Source organism: Petaurus breviceps, unplaced genomic scaffold (assembly GCF_028583685.1).
Source record: "Petaurus breviceps papuanus isolate PSGF00001 unplaced genomic scaffold, PetGlider_PUasm1.0 175, whole genome shotgun sequence".
NCBI lineage: Eukaryota > Metazoa > Chordata > Mammalia > Diprotodontia > Petauridae > Petaurus > Petaurus breviceps.
The window spans coordinates 35,252,494-35,273,901 of record NW_027185764.1 but is presented as its reverse complement, the minus strand read 5'-3'; the positions used below and the strand labels follow the sequence as shown (position 1 = coordinate 35,273,901).

Here is a 21,408-nt window from a genome sequence, read left to right as displayed (position 1 = left end):
ATGGCCTCTAACCAGCTTGTATTTTCCTTTGAAGCTTTTGGTGCAGGGGTTCTGACTTCACCATTTTCCTCCTGTTCCATGCTTTGCTCCTTCTTATCCCCAAAATAGGAGTGTAACGTTGGAATCTTCTGTCTGCTTTGTTTCCTTTGCCTGCTCATTTTGCCACTCAATGATTTGACTTTTGGGCTTTTTGCCACAGTAGGACTCTGCCACCAGACAGGGGAGTTTTTGTCCCAAACGCTGGAGTTTTCTCAGCTGCCGGAGGTATTAGATGGGTGCCTTCTCTGAGGTCTCCACATGCTCTGGCAAGCTGGACACACACCCCAGGACCTCCACCCTAGACTGCAATCCAGATTCAAGCAGTTTAAAGCAAGAGCGATGACCCCTCAGACTGGTGCTTGGTCCCCCTACACTCTGCAGGCCAGGAGCTGAAGCTGCCATGTGGTGCTGGCTGGCTGTGCCAGTGTCTCAGCAGCTTCTCGCCCCGGGGGTAAAAGCCATGCACTCCCACTTACTGGTCCCAAAGTCCAGACTGCACTGATCTCTCACTTTGTCCTTCGCATCTATGTATTGATAAATCTGGAAACAGCCACAGCTGCTGCTGATCTGAAGTCCCTCTGGCTGGCGGCTGGTCAGGCCCACCCTGGGGCTAAAGCCTCAGCATTGGGCTGTACTCGGCTCCCAGAGTGCTGAGCTGGCCCATTCCTGCCGGCCTGCCAGGCTGTCCTCAGCGGGAGGTTAGCTTCTCTGTGTCATTTTGTGGGTTCTGCAGCTCCAAAGTTTGTTTAGAGTCCCCTTTTTACATGGATTGGGGAGGGTGGAAGCTGGAGCCGCGGGAAGGTCGTGCTTCTACTCCGCCATCTTTACCCTTCATTTCTAAACATGCTATTATATGTATAGGTGCTTATGTTTCTTGAAAGGATGGATTGATGGATAGATGGATGGTAAAAGGAGATTTGGTTTTCTTTGTTAAGGTGACACTACATTACTGAGAGTAAATCAGAGTTTGACACATTAAGGATCAACAAGAACTTTCTCTGTCATATATATAAATATATGTATATACATACACACATATGTGTATTTCTCTATGTGTATATATACAACACATATATATGTGTGGGTATATATACCCATACAGATACAAACGTATGTGCATACATGCATTTATATGTATCTCTATGTAATTTCATTAAATATTTCTCAATCACATATAAAAAATATTTTTTTTATTTTTAGCTTCAACTTCTTTCCCTCCCTTCTGAAACTTTGACCTCCTTAAAAAGGCAAACAATTTGATATTTATTATACATGTGAAATCATTGAGCGTGTTTTTTTTTTTTCAAAAAACCTGATCACTAGACAAAACCTGAAATAAGATGGCCAGGTTTCCAGTCCCTTATCTGGCAGCAGCTATCCAATTATAAGGCCTTTGGCATCTCTAAATTAGTATTTCCCTTTAAATAATATATTCTTGTCTTTGCCACTTTTTCAAATCTCGAATGACCTCATTAAGATGGCCATCGTCCATTCAGTCAATAAACACTTATTAAGAGCCTTCTATTTGCCACGTATTGTGCTAATCTCTCATGATACAAAGAAGGGCAAAGACAGTACCTGCTCTTAAGAAGTGCACAGTCTAATGAGAGACAACATTCAAACTGCAATATACAAATAAGATATATATAAGATAACTGTACATGAGAAGGTAAGATTTTAGCTGGGACTTAAAGGAATCCCGGGAAACTAGGTGGCAGAGATGGGAAGTGAGAGAATTCCAGACTTGAGAGAGATGACCAATGAAAATACTCAGAATTGGGACATGGTTATACCTTGTGCAAGAAAGAGTAATATCATTGGATCATTGGGTACATGGTAGTAGATGGGGCAGAGAAGGTAGTGTAAGGTGTGAGAAGATTGAAAGGTAAAGAGGTCAGATTTTGAAGGACTTTGAACTAAACAGGGGAAACATATGACTGTTCATTTTATCCTGGGGGTGATAGGGAACCACTGGAATTTATTGAATAGTGGGGGTGACATAGTCAAATCTATACATTAGGAAAACAATTTTGGTAGTTAAATGGAGAATGGACAGGAATGAAGAAATACTTAAGGTAGAGACCAAGCAGCAGAATATTATAATGAAGCAGGATTGAGGCAATGTGGGACTGTTCCAAGGTGTTGCCAATGTCAGAGGAGAGAAGACAAATGCAACAAATGTTATAAAGGTAAAACTGGCAGGTCTTGGCAATATATTGCATATGGGGGGGTAAGAGACAGTGGGAAGGTGAGAATTACACCGAGATTCTGAGGCTGGATGACCAGAAGTTTAATTTTACCATCACCAACAAAAGGGAAATTAGTAAGAAGGTAGGAATTTGTGGAAGATAATGAGTTAAGTTTGGGACATGTTGAGTTTAAGATGTCTAAGGAACTTCAAGGTTGAGATGTCTAATAGACATCTAGCAATGAGATCATGAGATTAGAATGTGGTTATGGCTAGATTAATAGATTTGAGAATCATGAACATAGAGAAAATAATTGAATCTATGGAAGTATTCAGTCTCTTCCCATTTACTGAAGTCTGTTATCTTCTCCTAGCTACTCCTTGTCATATTAGAATCTGTGCTAAATTACTGCAGCACTCTTCTCCCCAAAATCCAAGACTCCTTCAATTTTGTAATATTTTTTGAAATATATCCATCAACAATCATTTTATCCATTCTTGCTTTGAGGTTACATAGAGCTCTTGGAGGAAGAAGCTGAAGCTGGCAGGGCCTGGATCATTAGGAATTCTGTTATCCAACTTCAACCTGACCTCTGATGCTATTCCCTGAGCCTTTTATCCACTAGTCAGATAGTGTGTTCTCTCAGATAGGCTCAGTTCCCTTCTGCTGACCCATACACCCAAATTCCCACCCCGATTACCTTATTTCTCTTCTTACATAATTTTTCAAAGAAAATTGATACCAGCTGGGATGAGTTCTTTCATATTCCTCTGCCTTCACCTTGGAACAAAGCTGACTTCAGATTATGGATCAGAGATAAGATTTAGAGCTCCAAGGGACCTTATTGATTGTATATTCCAACCCTTTATAGGTGAGAAAACAGGTCTAAATAGGACAATTTACTTATTTTAGTTTACTTTACTAGCCTAAGAGCTATAATTCCAAATAGACAATAGTCAATAAACATTTAATAAGCTCCTAGTTCACATCAGGCACTGTGCTAAGCATGAAAGACACAAATACAGAAAAAGAAAGAAAATTCCTACCCACAAGGAATGCCCATCTAATGGGAGAAGAAAACACAAAAAAAGAAAATGGAAAAGGGGGTATGGGTAAGGTCTGTTACTCAGAGGGAATGATGGAGAAGCCAGAGGATCCCCAAAGTAGTTAAGACAGGAAAGAAATGAAATGTGGCAGAAGCTAATGATGATGTGGAGTACTAAGGACCTTGCAGTCTGATGAGGATTTCACAGTAATGAGCTTCCAGGGTCACAGTGAAGATGACAGAAAAGCTTCAAAGTAGTACAGCCAGGGGAGAAATGAAAGAAATCAGGGCTTACTCCACCATACAGTATTGTCCTTACTCTTCCCTTTGCTAGTAGATAAAAGTTTGTCTTTTGTTCTCTATGAATAAAGACCTATGGTGTGGACTACATAGCTCCCTGCCTAATATGATAACTTATTAAAATAGTTACCACTCTTCTTCACTCTTCTTTTTTGCCTTCTTCAATTTCTCTGTCTGTCTGTCTCTGTCTCTCTCTCTGACTCTCTCTGACTCTGTCTCTCTCTATCTCTCTCTCTCTCTGTCTCTGTCTCTCTGTCTCTCTGTCTCTCTCTGTCTCTCTGTCTCTGTCTCTCTCTCTGTGTCTGTGTGTGTGTCTCTCTCTTTCTCTCTCACTCTCTCTCCTTCCCTTCCTCTCTCCCTCCCTCTTCTCTCTCCCCTCTCTTTCTCTCCTCTCTTCCCTCCCTCTCTTCCCCTCTCCCTCCTCTTCCCTATCTCTTCCCAGCTCTCTCTTCTCTCCCATCTCTTTCCCAGCTTCATCCCTTATACAGCATAGTATTACAGAAAATAAAAGCAAAAAAATGAAGTCAGGAAAACCTAATTCAAATCCATTCTCAGACTGTTACTAGAGGTTTGTTCCTGGGCAAGTCATTTAATCTTTTTCTTAATTTATGTAAAATAGGAGTGATATCCCTAGGTATGGTGAGCATAAAATAAGATCATATTTGTAAAATACTTTGTAAAACTAATAACATTATATAGATGCTAACTCCTATTATTGGTCCAAAAACTCTGCTGATATGTATATTTGCCATTAATAACATACTTATTTAATATAATAGCATAGTTATAGTGATATAACTTATTCTTCAGATCTTTTCTGTGTTATTTGATACTTTTGTCCCACAATTGTACATGTATACTCATATGTATATACATATACTTACATATACATGTGTGTATATATACACATACAAATATATACGCATACATATAGATATATAGTGCATATATGAGTGTATCTGTACATGTACATAAAATTTCATAAAGCAACTTTACTGTCAAAGAAATTTCTCTTTATCTCATTATCTTTATTATGAGCTCAGCTCTCCACTTTGAGTATTTAACAGTTTTCCCCAAGCACAGGAACATATCATTCTGTTTATACAAACTAGTGGGTGGCACGAGGCAAAGGGCGTGCAGAACTTCTTGAGAGAGACACTATGATTCAAGAATATTTTTAGTCATACAGAAAAAGTTACATCTTAGAAAAGAAGATGACCAAGAATATAACCCGGGACTTCTGCTTTCCATAGGGCACACTGACATGTGGTTATAATGATCCGATGATGTTCCTTTTGAGTGCTTTCATGAAAACCAATTAGTAAAATTATATTTTAGAATACACTGTGGCATGTAAAAAAAGAGAAAAAAACAACAACAAGATGATCATTGTGTTCTATCTTCCTTCCAGGTCCCTGCCTTCCTAACCCATGTCATAATGGGGGAACATGTGAAATAAGTGAAGCTTACCGAGGGGATACATTCATAGGATATGTGTGTAAATGTCCTAGAGGATTTAATGGCATCCACTGTCAGCACAGTAAGTTTTCTTTAAAGATTTCACCAAATATGTGGTGTATAAATCCTATTTGTAGGATTTACACCTTATATGTTGAATATGCAAACACATACTTAATACTTGAATACCTCCTAATTTTTTCATAAACTGAAAGTGTGATTTAGTAGCTAGAGTATTAGATTTGGGAGTCACAAAAGACAAGTTCAAATCCTGCTTCAGATCTATGCCAAGTAATCCTGGCCAAGTCATTTAATCTCTCTAGATCTTTTCTTCCTCTGTAAAATGAGGAGATTAGATGAAATAACCTCCAAAATCTCTTCTACCTCTAAATTTGTGATCTGTGATAAGATCATGCCTCATTACTTCAAAACATCTGTGATTCCATCAGTGTGAACTCTACTTCAAGACTAACTGTCCATAAGAAATAATTTCAAATTTTTAAAAATAATCTCTTAATTACTTTTACATTAATGAGGTTTTCTGAACTCACCTAGGATAGTCCTCAAACAACAGAACCATCAGTATTGTTATTGTTCACTAATTTCAGTCATGTTTAACTATTTGAGACCACAATTGAGGTTTTCTTGGAAGAGATATTGAAGTAGTTAGCCATTTTCTTCTCCAGCTCATTTTGCAGATGAAGAAACTGAGGTCAACAGGAATACTGCTTTATCCACTACACCACCTAGCTACTCAGACCCATCAGTGATGTAGTCTATATTTGAAGCTCTACCAGGATGTTAGTAATTCCAAGAGATTATACAATTGAGATGTTGGAATTTAGGGGAAGAATAAATACTTCTAGGGCCAGAAAGATGGAGTCAAGTCATTCCTCTATGCGTGACTCTGAGATGTTTAATCTTCCTACATTCAGACAACTCTCTAAGACTATAAGTTACCAAGAAAGTGTGAATTTTCATTGGTAGAGGGAGTTCTCAGAACTTAGAGTTTCTTAAGTTAATGATACCACATACACAGGCCCTATCACTATCTAAAAATGGACCTAATTGTGGACACATACAGTAAGGCAGGCAATGGACATTTGTTAAGCATTTTCCAGGACTCTGCAAAGGGATAGAAAGGCAAAAAACAAAAACAAAAAACCCAACTTTGATACTTCAAGCAATTCACAGTCTAATGGGAAAGAATACATATAAATAACTATGCACAAACAAGTTATATACAGGAAAGTTGAAGATAATTAATTGAGGGAGGCACTAACATTAAGGAAAAACTCATAGAAAATAGAATTTTATCTGGGAGTTTTGGGAAGCTAAGAAGTGGAGATAACAAGAGAGGATTGAAAGCATGGGAAATGTCAGTAAAAATACTTAAGAGTTGGGAGACAGGGTGTCTTATGTAAGAAATATCAAGGGAACCAATGCCACTGGATCTCCAAGTGCACAAAGAGAGGAGTATAGTGAAAAAAGGGAAAGGCAAGGTGGGGACAAGATCATTAAGGGGCTGAATACCAGAGAATTTTATATTTGATCCTGGAGGTGACAGGGGGGCATTAGAGTTTATTGAAATTGTGGAAGGAAGGGAAAGAGTTGCCATGGTCAAAACTTCACTTTAGGAAAAAAAACAACTTGACAGTGGAGTGATGTATGCTGGTAGACTTTCACAAACGATTTTGTGCACCAGACTGCAATGTCACATTCACAACTCTGAGATATAGAACATTCCAATTCACACTGCTTGATGAGTATATGATGTTTTCTCTTTATGCAATGAGTGTAAGTTTATTTTAAAAAAATAGAAGGAAATTAATTTCAAATTGTTTTCTCTGTGAAGTAGCAACCTATGGTCTTTGTAAAACTCATTGTTCAATGCATTGATGCAGATAACTTCAACTGTCTTTCTATTACCATTATCAAGGAAGTCAGTCAAAATCATGAGATAGATATTTATCTCAGGTCTTATATACTGTCATGAATATATTTTGTGAGATGTCTAAGTGGAAGAGAAATTCCCTAGAGATGGGAACATTTTCCAGGTGACCATATTTACAGATGATTTTTTAAGATTGGTTGGAAACCAGAGCACCACAGTGATTGTGCTAGCAATATACAAATGAAAAACATTTAAAAATAGATTTATAATCATTAATGTGCACCCCCAGATTGTGGTGAACTATATAACAGAGCTGTCAATCTCATGGCTCAGAGTGCATAACTGAAAAACTCCGGAGTAAGGCCTCAACCATAGTAAAAAGTAAGTGAGCCATGTTGAAAGAAAATAAATAAAAATTCAATACAACATAAATATTATTCATCTGTGATTGTCTAAGTCAATGTGCAGCTATAAGGACCCAATTTCTATTTCAGTTTGACACCACAAGACTACAACTTCACTATGCATCAACAGTGTTAAATGGAAACCATAAAGTATGTCTAATGACATCTTTGGCTTCATTAATGGAAGTTTAGTTTTCAGGACAAAGACATTTATAAACTCATTGTATTTTGCTCTAGTCATATGGATATCAATAGTTATATATTATTCCTCAAATTATTGGATGCAGTTGGGTGGGCTGCCCATTGAATTAGTCTATCAAAAAATCCACCTTGAAGTACTGTAGAAAGACAATGAATTGAACTGGCCCAAGGACTAAAAAGGAGGTTGGATCATATTTTCAGTCCCCCTCTCTGCTACTAAATCCCATCTTGTTAACACTAATATTCCTTTGGAGATGTTGTATGGCTGAAAGTACATAATAGCATAATTATAGAAGAACCAAACCTACAAGTGACTAAAAAAGGGTAAGGGAAACAATGTACATGTGTGAGTTAGTAAATTTAGCTTACCATTTATTTTCAAGATATAATAGAAAAGATATGACAAAGTTACCTTTCCAACCAGAAAAGGAGGTGAGTGACTTATGTGCCAAGAAGAGCAAAGGAGGGGTGCAATGGCACAATGAATAGAGCACCAGCCCTGGAGTCAGGAGGACCTGAGTTCAAATCCAACCTCAGACACTTAACACTTACTAGCTGTGTGACCTTGGGCAAGTCACAACCCCAATTGCCCTGCCTTCCCCCCTGCAAAACCAAAAAAAATAATTGGTAATTTATTTGTTTTAATTTAAAAAAAGAATAGAAAAGGAGAAGAGAAAACCAAGGTGCTGTAGTATGGGTCTACAAAGTTCTAAAAGACCCAGAGAAATATCTGTAGTAAACTGTATAGATTTTTTATTGTGAATCTGGGGTGTAATAGATAACCATTCCATGGGAAGCAGAGATAGGAATGGTTATGATTTGAGAGAGTACCTATCCTAATCATATTTTAGACTTGAAATTTTTGAAATATCACACCTTCCAAATTTAGCTTTTAACTTTGACCACACAAACTATTTCCCTAGCCATTCATTATTCAAAAACTTCTCTCTAGTGAAAATTGATTGTTTAATAGTCCAAGGTCTTGAGATATATCTTCAGCTATCTTTTCTTAATGGCATAGGCATAAACCTGGCTTGTTGGGTTGACACAGATCAAAAGAGTATTGCAGGAAAATGAAAGGAAAAATGTTTCTTTTTTCCTAATTTATTTTAATAATAACAACCCTAATTTGACTTTTTTATATGGAATTATTCTTGAAGAAATACTTCAGAAAAAATCAAATTAAAGGAAGTTGTTATTAATTCAATTTCATGTGACAGGTTGCTAATTGGATATCATCTTTGATCATGCATTAACTGGACATCAGAAGAATTTAAAGTGTCAAGATAATAAAGTGACAAGCTTATAATCACAGGCCAATAAATATCATGTTACAAAATAGAGAAAATGTCTCCAAGGTTAGCAGTGGCAGTTCTATGTCATTAGCTACATTGAATTTTCATTGGGATTGAAAATCCTAACTTCAAGGCAATTATAATCAGTGTATTCAAAAAGTCCTCATTATCTATATTAGTAATGAAAACTGCATCTGCAAATGTCCTTGTAGTTATAGAGGAGGGAATGTTTTCTTCACCATAAAGACAATTATATCATGGACTGTGGTCTTAAATTGCCTGGAAATTTGACAGGGACATTTTAAGCAAGTAGTTACTTTCTTGGGCCACATATTTTTGGTTGGATAGGGATTATCATCTTTTTTATGTGTTACCTAGTAACAAATTGATGCCTTGGGGGAAGAAAAGCCTCCTAAGCCTAGAAATCTTTGCTTGGCAGCTCCCTGAAGGTTTGCTATACATTTCTTCCTGCACAGGTGTACTCCACCTGGAGAATCTATTTTAGGTTAAATCCAGGCTCTTGCCCTGCCAGGCAATGGGGTCGTGGCTGAGTATTTACCAATCAGCCCAGAAGATGAGGCCTTTTGATAGAGCCAGTTTCTATAATGCTTTTATCCTGAATTAGTCACACTGAAATGATGGACAAAAGAGTTTTGCTTTATGTTAGCAGATAACTAGTTCAAACCCATCTGACCCTACTTCTGTATTCATTTAATTTCTCTTTACCTCAGTGTTCAGTAATTTTACTTGGAACTCCATCTAGTTTTGCTGTATGTAATTTTCTCTGCTAAAGTAGACAATATTGTACAATAGAAAGGGTACTGGCTCTGGAGTGAGTACCTAAAATAAAATTTCAACTAAGTTTCACCTCAGTAAGGTAACTTGGCTTTCTCCCCAGGCTCACTAGATAATCAATAATCTTTGCAACTGTGATATGTGGGTACAATTTAACATTTAGCTTTGCATTCAGTTTTGATCGAGTTTATATTAAGGAAAGAATGGCTCTTCATGTTCTTGTCCTTTCTTCTCAATGTTATTTTTCATGCATCAATGGTAGATGTCCTGTTTTGATTCCTTGTTGGAGTCATAATTTCACAGAATAATAGATTTAAATTAGAAAAGACTACAGATGTCAAATAAGGAAACATTGACACAGAAAGTTTCAGTGACTAGCTCATATTTACACATAGTAAAGGGCAGAATTGAGATTGGAACTTAGGTCCACTGATGTCAGTGTTCTTTCTGCTACTGTCATATTGCTTTATAATTAATCAATACATGGTTACTGTAGTTCACTTAAAAACAATTCATATTACTAACATATAAATTCAGAAGAGACCATATATCCTCATAAAAACAATGTCATCAATAGGGCTTATGTATTTGAGCAAGTGCCTTGTCTTCCCCCTCCCAAAGGGGCAATAAAAGAAAAACGTATTTACCCCTGGACTAGACTACTAGTACAATTAGCCCCTAAAATCAAACCCCAAGTTTAGAGCTGTAGTATCCAAGGTCTACATGACAAAGTATTGGGAAAATTTAGAAAAAAGATAGAGTTTTCCCCATCTTATATGTAAAGGGATAACTTGGCAAAATATTGATGTTATAAGATTTTTCTTTGGCACTCTCTCCTACATCATCTCATATTAATGACCCTTGTCCAAGGTACCATGTCTTCTTTACACAACCATGATTCTTCCATTCCAGCAAATTCCATCAACCTCATCATCAAAAGATTTTATTTATTTATCACTTTAAGGTTTGAAAATGTTTTATAAATATTATTTCATTTTATCTTCCCAACAACTTTTGGATGGTACCATTACTATTCCCATTTTACAAACGAGGTAATTGAGACAGGCAGAGGTTAAGAGACTTTCTAAGGGTCACACAGCTAGTAAGTGTCTGCAGCCAGATTTGAACTTAGATCTTTATGACTCCAGGTTCAGTGCTCAATTCACTGTGCCACCTAGATCCCCTAACCCTGCCTATAAGTCCAAGGACTTTCTGATTTAAAATGACTCATATCTAATAAAATACCTCTATCCATCAGTGCAGATATTCCCAAGTATGACTGTATTTGGGGCCCTCTGGGTTTAGAGTGAATTTAAATGGTCACTGTTTCTCTTTGGAACAGCAGCCCTGAAGGTCTTCCCTCCCAGATTAATTTTTTCTTCTTCTTTTTTCTAATTAAAGGGGCCATCCCTTGACTCACTTCTTAAAGAGGCCTATTCACTGAATGGGCCTTACCTCACTCTAAACAAGTACCTGAAAAGGCCTTAGTCTGAAAGTCCCAGATTCTCCCATTACATACTGGGTCATCTCAATGAATATCTAGTCACTGGATGCAGATGGCTCTGGAGCAGAAAGTAAGGCTGGTGACCTTGCACAGCCCTCCGTCACTCAAATAAAAATCAATTGCAAGTCATTTCCCTGATGTCATGGTCCTCTTTGAAAATATAGGACAAACACAACAATATTCCCAAGTAAGTTAAGGAGGAAAGTAATCAGAGTAAAATAAAATTGCTAATTCATACCAAGGGCTCCCCTTAACTGTCTCAGTAATATTTGCATATTCAAGAGGATTGCTACCCCATTGGTATCTTTAGTTGTTTTTCAGGAATTTAACTAAGGATGCAACTTTGCTGTCATATCACAGAAGTCAGTATGACATCATGAAAAGAATGCTGGATTTGGACCCCAAGGAAATGGGCTCAAACTGTAATGCTACAGTTTACCATTCATGTGACCTTGGGAAAATCATTTAATCTTTCTGGGCTTGTTACCTCCTCTGCAAAATAATGAAATTAGACTAGTTGACATTGAATAGAACATCCAACTCTAAATCTATGATGCCAAATTACTTGGGGAAAGTGGCCATCACAAATGCAGGACCTGCCTGCATGGGTTCAGATCACCTTAGTTGTTTCTTCTATTTACACATTCTTCGGATCACCAAATCCTCTACTTGGAAGAGTGTGCCCACCATTGCATGATTCTTTCAATATCTGTGTTGTCCTCGAAGAAAAAATATTACATGAAATGCCAATAAAACATACTTGATAGGAGATTCCAGAAATATTTATTAACCACCACCATCCCACCCACCAGCCCCATGCAAAGAAAAGATCTATTTCGCCTAGAGGATGATGATAAAGAAAGTTGCTAATTGGGCTCAAAGTGGAGATTTGCCATCTGTATGTTCTGGAACCAGGGGTGGAGAACCTGCAGCCTCAAGGCCATATGTGGTCTTCTAGGTCCTTGGGTAGTACATTTCCTTTTATTAAGGGGATTTGTTCTATGAAGTTTTGATTCAATCAAAGGGCCACACTTAAGGACCTAGAGGGCTACATATGACCTCAAAGCTATAGGGTACCGAACCATGCTTGAGTCTAGTCTGTGATTGGAGGCTAAAAGGAGGAGCTGCTTTCCTACATTAAAGAAGTAAAGAAATTTCCCAAGAACCATTTAATAGCAAACAAATATTTGAAATTTCTCAGTGACCTAATCTTCCTCCATATTTTGCTCAAAGTTTGTCCCAAGTTATTAACTAATCATTCAATAGTTGTATCTTATTTTTAAAGTGTTCTTACATAGTTTACTCCTGTATCCTAACACATTTCAAAATTAGGAAGGAAGCATCATACAAGAAAGTAGGCCAATAAGGTAAACCAGTCTGTCAGTGCTTAAAGGATATGAGTTCATTAGTGCCATCATGCATATTCTTCCTGTCAATGTATTTTCTAAGTCTTCTATTCCTTGATGGGAGATATCACTGTCACAATGTGTTGCTGTGATAAAAAAAAAGGCTATCTTGTAATCAACTCTCTTGATACAAGCCTCTCCATACTTTGGTAGTCTGGTCCACATCACTGGATTCATAGTCCAAGTCTATTTTGCTCCACAGGCAGAGTTTTAGGAACTCAGGAGGATCTTCTCACCACAATAGATCATTTTTTATGTACTTAGTAAGTGTTGCAATAAGACAGCTGCATGAGGGCAACAAGGTGGCACAGTGGATAGAGAGCTATATTTGGAGTCAGGAAGTTGCTTAAACTTTTCCTACATCTGTTTTCTCAACTCTAAAATGGTGATGATAGCCTACATTCCAGGATTTTTTTTGAGGATCAAATAAGATAATATTTATAAAGCATTTAGTATAGTGCCCAGCATATGGTAGGTGCTTAATAAAAGATTATTTTCTTCCTTTCTCCTTCTTAATGACATTTAGGGTCTGAAACTTGATCAAACCCCAGAGTTCCATGAGACATTTTATAGAAAGGGGTGGGGCATGGAGATTGGCCTAATTGGCATTTGACCAATAGCTTGTAAATCCTGCCCCTAACAACAATGCTGCAATGAAAGAAAACAGAATTTGGGATCATGGCATATAAGTTTTGAAAACTAACTCTTCCTCTTACTTCCTTTTTGATCACAGACAATTTGTTAATTAGGCTGGACTTCAAGTTCCTTATCTGGAAAATGAGAGGGCTGCACTCAGTGACCACTAATGTCTCTTCTAGCTCTAAATTTATGATCCAATCTATGATTAGGCAAAAGTTTTTATGCTTAAACTTAAGGAAAATAAACAGAAGATTACCAGTACTTTAACATTTTTGAAAATTACTTATACCAAGAGATTTGTGGACATGTATGTTTATGGTGTATAAGGTGTTCAGGAAGGACAAGCACTTCTGGTATAAGGGTTTGCCAAGCCCTTTTCAAGGCTACTCATCCATCTTTGGTGTCCAACTTCACTCTACTCTTAGCTGGGGCTCTAAAAAGCTGTAACGCGAACAAGAAAACTGTCTAGGCTGACCAGTTTGATGGTAACTGACAGGCCTCAAATCTGTTGGTGAATTAGAGGGATGTGTGTCCCCAAGCATGTGAAGAATTCCCATGGTGGAAATGGGTAGAAGAGAAAACTTTGTCCCAAAGGTCATGAAGGCAGCTGAAGTAGGCCCTGTGGAATGCTTAGAGCTTGTTCATATGTCAAAGATGCCAAGGTCATTCACTGCATCCTAGGACATTGCAGTAATCCTGACTTTTTTTTTTTAAAGCAATCGGGATTAAGTAACTTGCTCAAGGTTACACGGCCAGTTATTTCTGGGTGTGGTGCTAAGTATATGAGCCCGGATTTGATCCCCGGGTCATCCAGACACTGGAGCTGGTGCTCTTACTCACTGAGCCACCTGGCCGCCCCTAAGCAATTGGGGTTAAGTAACTTGCTCAAGGTTACACAGCCAGGTGTTCCTGGGTGGGTGCTAAGTGTTGGAGCCCAGATTCGTTCCCCAGGTCGTCCCAACACTGGAACCGGTGCTATTACTCGCTGTGCTACCTGGCCACCCTTGTCATCCTGACTTTTGTCTTGCCACTGGACTTTGATGATTCTGGAAGAGAGAGTGAGACTTACAACTCTGTGCAACTGTGCCTCACTTAAATCCAATTCACAAGTGAGTCAAGAAATCACCCCATGGTATCATTGTTACTCTTTGAAATGAAGAACAAACAACAAGTATGTGAGTGTTTATTTTCATGTGGGTATTCAATTATTTGTGATTCATTGGACCATAGTATCTATGGTGTTTTCTTGCCGATAATAGAGTCGTTTGCCAATTCCTTGCCCAATGCATTAAGGCAAGCAGAGTTTAAGTGACCTGCCCAGGATAAAACAGCTAGTAAGTACCTGAGGTCAGACTTGAACTCAGGTCATCCTAACTCCAAGCCCAATGCTCTATCCACTGAACTACCCAGCTGCCTCAGTGTATAGGTAAATAAAGACATATAGATGCATTCCATTGCTCATTAAACATCATCTTGTGCCATGAGTTATGGAAAAATAAAAACCATAAGGTTATGAGGAAAAAGAAAGTTCAGCCAAGACTATTTTATTTAGAACTTCAGGGAATGAGTATGAATTAGTACATTCTACCTAATTGTAACATCAGTTCCTAAAACAATTTTTTTAAATTTTTTATGGTTTCTCAAGAATAAATTCACATTATTGTAGCTTTTACTGTCTTCCTTTTAAAGGAGTTATCTGTATTTCTATGTAAAAGCCCATTCACAAGCAGAATGAACTTAGATTTGATTATGAGAGTAGATTATCAACTAATGTTGTGGTTGCTTATACCCAGATACTAATTAGAATGAAACAAGTTTGAATTCAGAAAGAAAATGAGATTTTTAAAAAGTAAAAATAAAACAAAAAATTTACACTGGATGCAGCATAGCAAATGAAGATTTGAGAAGTGTTTTATATGTATTATCTTATTTGATCTTTCCAACAACCTTGTAAATAGCTACAAATTCATCTCTGTTTTACAGCTTAGAGAGTTGAAATGACTTGCTCATGGTCACAAAGCAATAGTAAGTGTCCAAGGTAGGATTTGAACTAAGGGTTTTCTCACTCCAGGTCTAGTATCTTCGTTAAGCCATCTAACTGATGCTAAAGCTGGTCAGAAAGTGAGAAGTCATCTCTCAACCAATGGTGGAATGACTCCCTTATGTAACACCTCTAAGCCATGATCATCAGTCCCATAATTACCAGCACCAAAAGAAACATGTCACTATTATGCACATATAGTTTCTAGAGAACAGAAATTGACTGCTCAACTTATTTTGTACATTTCCATGTTCAATACTTCATAAAGCCCCCATGTGCATAATAGACCCTCAATATTTCTAATGATTATGACTACTTAGTTACAATCTTAATGACTGAAGAGTCTATGTGGGAAAAGGAAGGTAAAATAGGAAATCTTTCTGGCTAGACAATGAGGATGTTTTCCTTCATAATTGATATTAAATCATTTAATCCTTCCTGAACAGATAGTATTTAAGTGATTGATTCTTTCATTTATAATATTTAAAAGAGGCTCATAAATAAGCAAGTGAAAGGGCTGCTACAGATTCATTATTTTCTCAGGCCATTGTCTTGTGACTTCAATAAGGGCATGGCAAGAGAATGCAAAACATTCCAAATAACTTATTATAGTATATATGCATATCTATTTAAGTCAAAGCTAATATAATTATTTAGAGTGATAAAATAATAGTCTTTAACATTTTCCCATTATTTTCATTTTAACTAGGATGAAGATGAGTTCACAGTAGCTTCAAGCAGCTCTTAATTCATAGAAATGATAGCATGTCAGCCTCTGTAACATAATTTGATTGATTTTGTCATCATGTTTCCCAATTGATTTTTCATTCATGGAGGCTGATAGATTTTGCAATCATGCCACAATGTATAAGATTAGAGGAATTTAAGATAAAATATCTTTTGAAATTAAATTAGCCAGAGATTTTTTGAATAGTTTAATCATTGTATAAGACACACTACCCTTGAATTAGGACATTTTAAAATGAGCTTTTATTTCCATCTGGACCAACCTAGACAGAGTCTTTCTGTGAGGTATAATTGATTTGCTGTGAATTCCCTCTGAAGATGATGAGTTTGGCCTAGGTGTTCTCATTTTTCAAGAGTTCATAAAACCATGTAACAAAGGATTGCTACTAAAACAGATACCAAATGTTCTTTGAGTGAACCACACATCACCCTGAATGGGATGTTAGTCTCATTTTACAGAATTAATGTTGCACATTTATAGTTGCTATGCTGTCTCTAAGTTTATCAGTTGATGGAGGTCAAAGAATCGGAGGAAAGAAATATGATCCCACAAGTACTGAGTCCTATCAAATAACCAATTGATAAATTACCAACTATGTGCTTAGCACTGCGATGGGCACTATAGAGAATACAGAAGAGTGATCCATGACTCCTGCTTTTGAGGAGCTCACAGATTCTCTACCAGGGTGTCCATTATACAGGCAAAAAGTAAAGAAATTTTGAATTATGTGAATCAGGAGAAGCCTTGTATTTTGACACCTAAATTCCTTTGAAAGAAGGTCAGGACTCTATGAGGCAGAGGTGAAGAGAGAGATAAAATCCAGGGGTCCAGTTTGTTCCTGTACAACTAGCACAATGGATCACTTAAAACCGAATGGTTCAAAAAGGTCATGCCTTTGTATTAAAATCCTATTTCAATACCTTCAAGTAGACACAGTTCTCAAATTAGTTAAAATGCAGTTCAGGAAAATAGACAATCAAAACTACTTGAAAGATTAAAATTAGTGGGTAAATAGTTTTACTGGTCTTTCAAGTTCTTTACCAAAGTTGAAGAAACTACTTTTATACTCCTTTTGCCCAATGGCCCAAGGCTGGGGGCTAGATCAATCCACCCTGGGGCTTCCCCTGGGTTTACACCACATATTCTTTGCTTAGAATAGTCCCAGCTGGTGTTGGGGTTCACCCATGCCTTATCCTGGAGCACTCCACCAGACATTAGGAACAGTCCATGCAAAGAAACGGTGCTTAGGAGACTGTGTGAGTGTGTGTGTGTGTGTGTGTGTGTACAAAGCATATGTATAGAGGTGTATATATACCCATAAATATACACAGACTATGTGTATTGTATGTTTGTATTTATGAATATATGTATTTACATATATGTTTTTATGAAATAATTAGTAGGCCAAATTGGTTGGGACAAAGAACATATAAGGACTGAAATAACACGAGATGTCTAGAAAGCTAGATTTCTGCCAAACTCTGAAGGCTTTTAGTATCAGATAGAGGAAATCTATTTTATCCTAGAGATAATACGGAACCACTGAAGACTCTTGAGCAGGAGAGTAACTGTGTCAGATATGCATTTCCATGTCCTTTTACACACATATATTTTTCACATATGTATTGACATGTAAAAATATGAACGCCCATTCACTTACACCAATTGGTCAATAAATAAGTATTTATCAAGTACTCGTTGTACAATGTCTGCCAACAGTTGTGGGAAGAACTTTGTTCTTTACATAGTTTTTAATTTTTTTTTGCTTTTTTTTTGGAGGGCAATTGGGGTTAAGTAACTTGCTCAAGGTCACATGGCTAGTTTTTGTGTGTGTATGTGTGTGTGTTAAGTGTCTAAGGCTGGATCCAAACTCAGGTCTGACTGGCTCCAGGGCCGGTGCTCTACTCACTGTGCCACCTAGCTGCCCCAATAGTTTTTAAATTTTTTAAAAATAAATTGTATTAATTTTTACACCACTCACATTCCTGATATATTGTTTCCCCTATCACCTCTGGAAAACCATTTCTTATAACAATGATTTAAAAAAAAAAAGGAAGAAAAAGGTTTTAGAAAATCTAAGCAAAACATCAAAAAGTTTCATGTTATATTCAGTGTTCTGCGTTTATGCCCTTCCCTTCTTTGCCCATCACAATGAGATAAAAAAAATGCCTTCCTATATCTCTTCTTTGGCACATTTTATTTTTGCAGTTTCATTTATTTTGTTGTTACTTTTCTTTCCATTTACATTGTTGAAGTCACTGTGTATATTCCTTTCAATGTAAGTCTTTATATATGACTTTATATATAAAACTGTCTTTTGGCAAAATGCAACTCCCTAAGTCACTTGCCATATAGTAGTTTTCTGTCTTATTCTCATAGACTGGAGATGTCAGGTTCTATCCTGATTCTTCCTGTACCACTGCTGCAGGCAAGCCATTTATTTTCTCCTTCCCTTCCCTTGCAATCTGTTAATACATCTCGTTAGGTTTTCTTTCTGTAAATCACAAACTTGCTTTCTTCAGACAAGGGATCAGACTTCTTGTGTGCTTTTCCAGCAAGTAGTTCCTTTAAGAATGTGTGAAGAAGGATTGTTTCCTTCAGCTACTAGCCGAAGTATTTGGAGTTATGGAGTGAAGAGAATCTTAAAAAGAAGAAGTCTTAAGAAAAAGTAAATGCCACATAAACAAGGAGATCCCTCTATGGTAGAGTCAGACAATGAGAAAACTTAGCAGATGGTGCCTCTTTACTTAAAATGCCTTCTGCTGACCTACATCTGAATGTAAATCCTTTTTGGATACAGACCAAAGCCTGGCAGCATTTTTTAAAAACACTTTATTGGGCAGATCAGAGTTATATGGTTGCACTTAATATTTCTCTAATTGTTTCCTATGTTTTTGTTTTTAAATTGTTCCAACTATGCCACAAGCTCTTTGAGGACAGGAACCATCTCTTAATTTTTTTTAATTTTTGTCCATCTTATTAAGGATGATGTTGGAGCCAGATCTAACTTTAACACCAATTGTTAACTATTCAGTATGAAAATATACACCTCAGAAATCTGCAATAACTATATGTGAATACCTGATTTATCGTTTTGTTGATTTTCTCCATAGTTTCCAAAAGTGAGTGATACCTCCCCATGGGGGGTGCTGGGACAATGCAGGGAGTAGTAGTAGCTTGACAGGACACAAATTTCCCTCCAAAAAAAAACATTAAAGGGTGAAAGAAAGTAGATTTCCAGGGGGACACTGAGTAATTTTTTTTTTTGGAGAAGGATCCAAATAAGTTTGGAAAACTTGTCTAGCCTTAAGAAAGTTAATAATGCAGTTTAAACTTAAAATTGAATATGCATACTTTTTTGTTGCTGTTGTTGAGAGACTGGCTGTTAAACATTGACCAGTATGCCTCTCTGTTCCTCTATATCAATAAACATTGATTCATTCAGCTGGTAAATATTTATTAAGTACCTACTATGTATAAGGCACTGTGCTAAGCATGGGGGCTACAAAAAGAGGCAAAACATGGTCCCTGTCCTCAAGGAGGTCACAAAATGCTAATAAATAAATAGAAAGCATGCTACTGAGAGGATAATTAGGAAAGAAATAACAGAGGGAAGGCAATGGAATTGAGAGGAATTGGGGAAGGCTTCCTGGAGAAGGTGAGATTTTAGTTTGGCTCTCAAAGGAATCCAGGGAGGTCAGTAGTTGAAGCAGAGAAGGGAAAGCAATCCAGGCACTGGGGACAATTTGGGGAATGCCTGGAACTAAGAGGTGCAGTTTCTCTTGTTATTGGAACACACAGGAGGCCAGTATCATCAAATTGAATAGTATATGTTGGGGAGTAAGGTATAAGAAGACTAGAAAGGTAGACAGGGGCTAGGTTATGAAGAGCTTTGAATGCTAAACACAGCATTTTGTATTTGTTCCACAACAATAGGGAGCCACTAATTTATTGAGTAGATGGGGTAATATGATTGGACCTGAACTTTAGGGAGATTATTGGCCAAATGCAAGATGAATTGAAATGGGGAGAGACTTGAGGCAGGTAAACCCATTAGCAGATTGTTGCAAAAATCCAGCTGTAAAGTAATGAGGGCCTGTACTGGAGTGGTGCCTGTGTCAGAGGAGAGCAGGGGGCATATTGAAGAGATGTTGGAAAAGTAAAGTTGAAAGGCCTTAATATCACAGTGGATATGAAAGATGGGAGATAGTGAAGAATGTAGGATTACTCCTAAATTGTGAAACTGAGGGACTGCAAAGATGGTGTTGCCTGCTACAGTAGAAGAGAAGAGAGGAGGCAGGGAAAGACTCAGAGGGAAAGATAAGTTCGGTTTTGGACATACTGTGTTTAAGATGGCTACTTGTCATCCAATTATCAGGAAAGATACTGTTGCTTTCTAAAATGAGGAAGGTTAAGGGAACGAAGTCATCACTATGCTGTAGGTCTGTTGTCTAGAGGCCAGTAATAATTATAATAACTGGCATTTATATAGTTCTTTAAGGTTTGCAATGTGATTTATATCCATTATCTCATTTAAGCCTCACAACAACTCTGATCTTTTATCTTTTAACCCAGTCTTAGATGAATAGTTTGCTGTTTTAATAATGTGCTTACCACACCAAACTTTGAATCTCTCACTTTATTAACCTCTCACCATTTCAAATATATAGTACTCATGCTTAATTAATCTCCCATCTGCTTTTTCTACTCCAAGGCTGATGAATGTTGCTTGTGAAAATCACAAACCTCACTAATTTCATCTTTGCAAATTTGGAGCCAGTAGGTTAAAATCTTTCTTTTGATGCCTACTTGCTGTGTGATTGTAAGTAATTAACTTCATCTCTCTGACACTTAGTGTTAGCAATACTGTGGATATAATAGAATACATGTTACTTATGTTATTGCAATAGCTAGCTATTATTTACATAGTACTTGGAGGTTTGCAAAGCATTTTGCATATGTAGCAAGGGCTGTCATGGTATAGCTTACAAGGAGGCAAGAATAGACATTTCTTGCATTTCCTCCTATTAATCTTCTTCAAGAAACACTTTAAGTCATACCCAAAGGGGAAGCAAGGGATTGGGACTAGAAGCTTAGGCACTCTGCTCTCCTCGGAGAGAAGCATTACCGGGCTAAAATTCTGTCTTTCTGTTCCCTTAAATATTGTTAATCTAGGGTATATAACTTTTAGCTTTAAAATCCCATCATTCCTTAAAGAGGAAGGATGACTGCAAGCTCTATATCCAAGACAACTTCCCGCCAAATACCAGAACTACAGTGAAGTCACATAACAAATAGGGAAAAAGCCCATTTATCCAAGTCAGTACCAAAATAGACATCAGATAAAGTATATCAAATGAATTCTCCAATTCTCCTACCAATAGTAAGGTGACTCAACTGAACCGAGAGAGAGAGAGAGAGAGAGAGAGAGAGAGAGAGAGAGAGAGAGA

The 21,408-nt window shown here is 37.3% G+C and overlaps 1 protein-coding gene across 3 annotated transcripts in view; it reads left to right on the top strand.

Moving 5' to 3' along the window:
* Positions 1–21,408, top strand: part of EDIL3 (EGF like repeats and discoidin domains 3) — a 629,193-nt gene that overhangs the window by 286,537 nt on the left and 321,248 nt on the right. For all 3 annotated transcript variants that reach the window (XM_069085066.1, XM_069085065.1, XM_069085067.1), the window contains one exon: positions 4,985–5,113. In XM_069085066.1, coding sequence (XP_068941167.1) covers positions 4,985–5,113 — 129 coding nt within the window. The remainder of the gene's footprint in view (positions 1–4,984; positions 5,114–21,408) is intronic.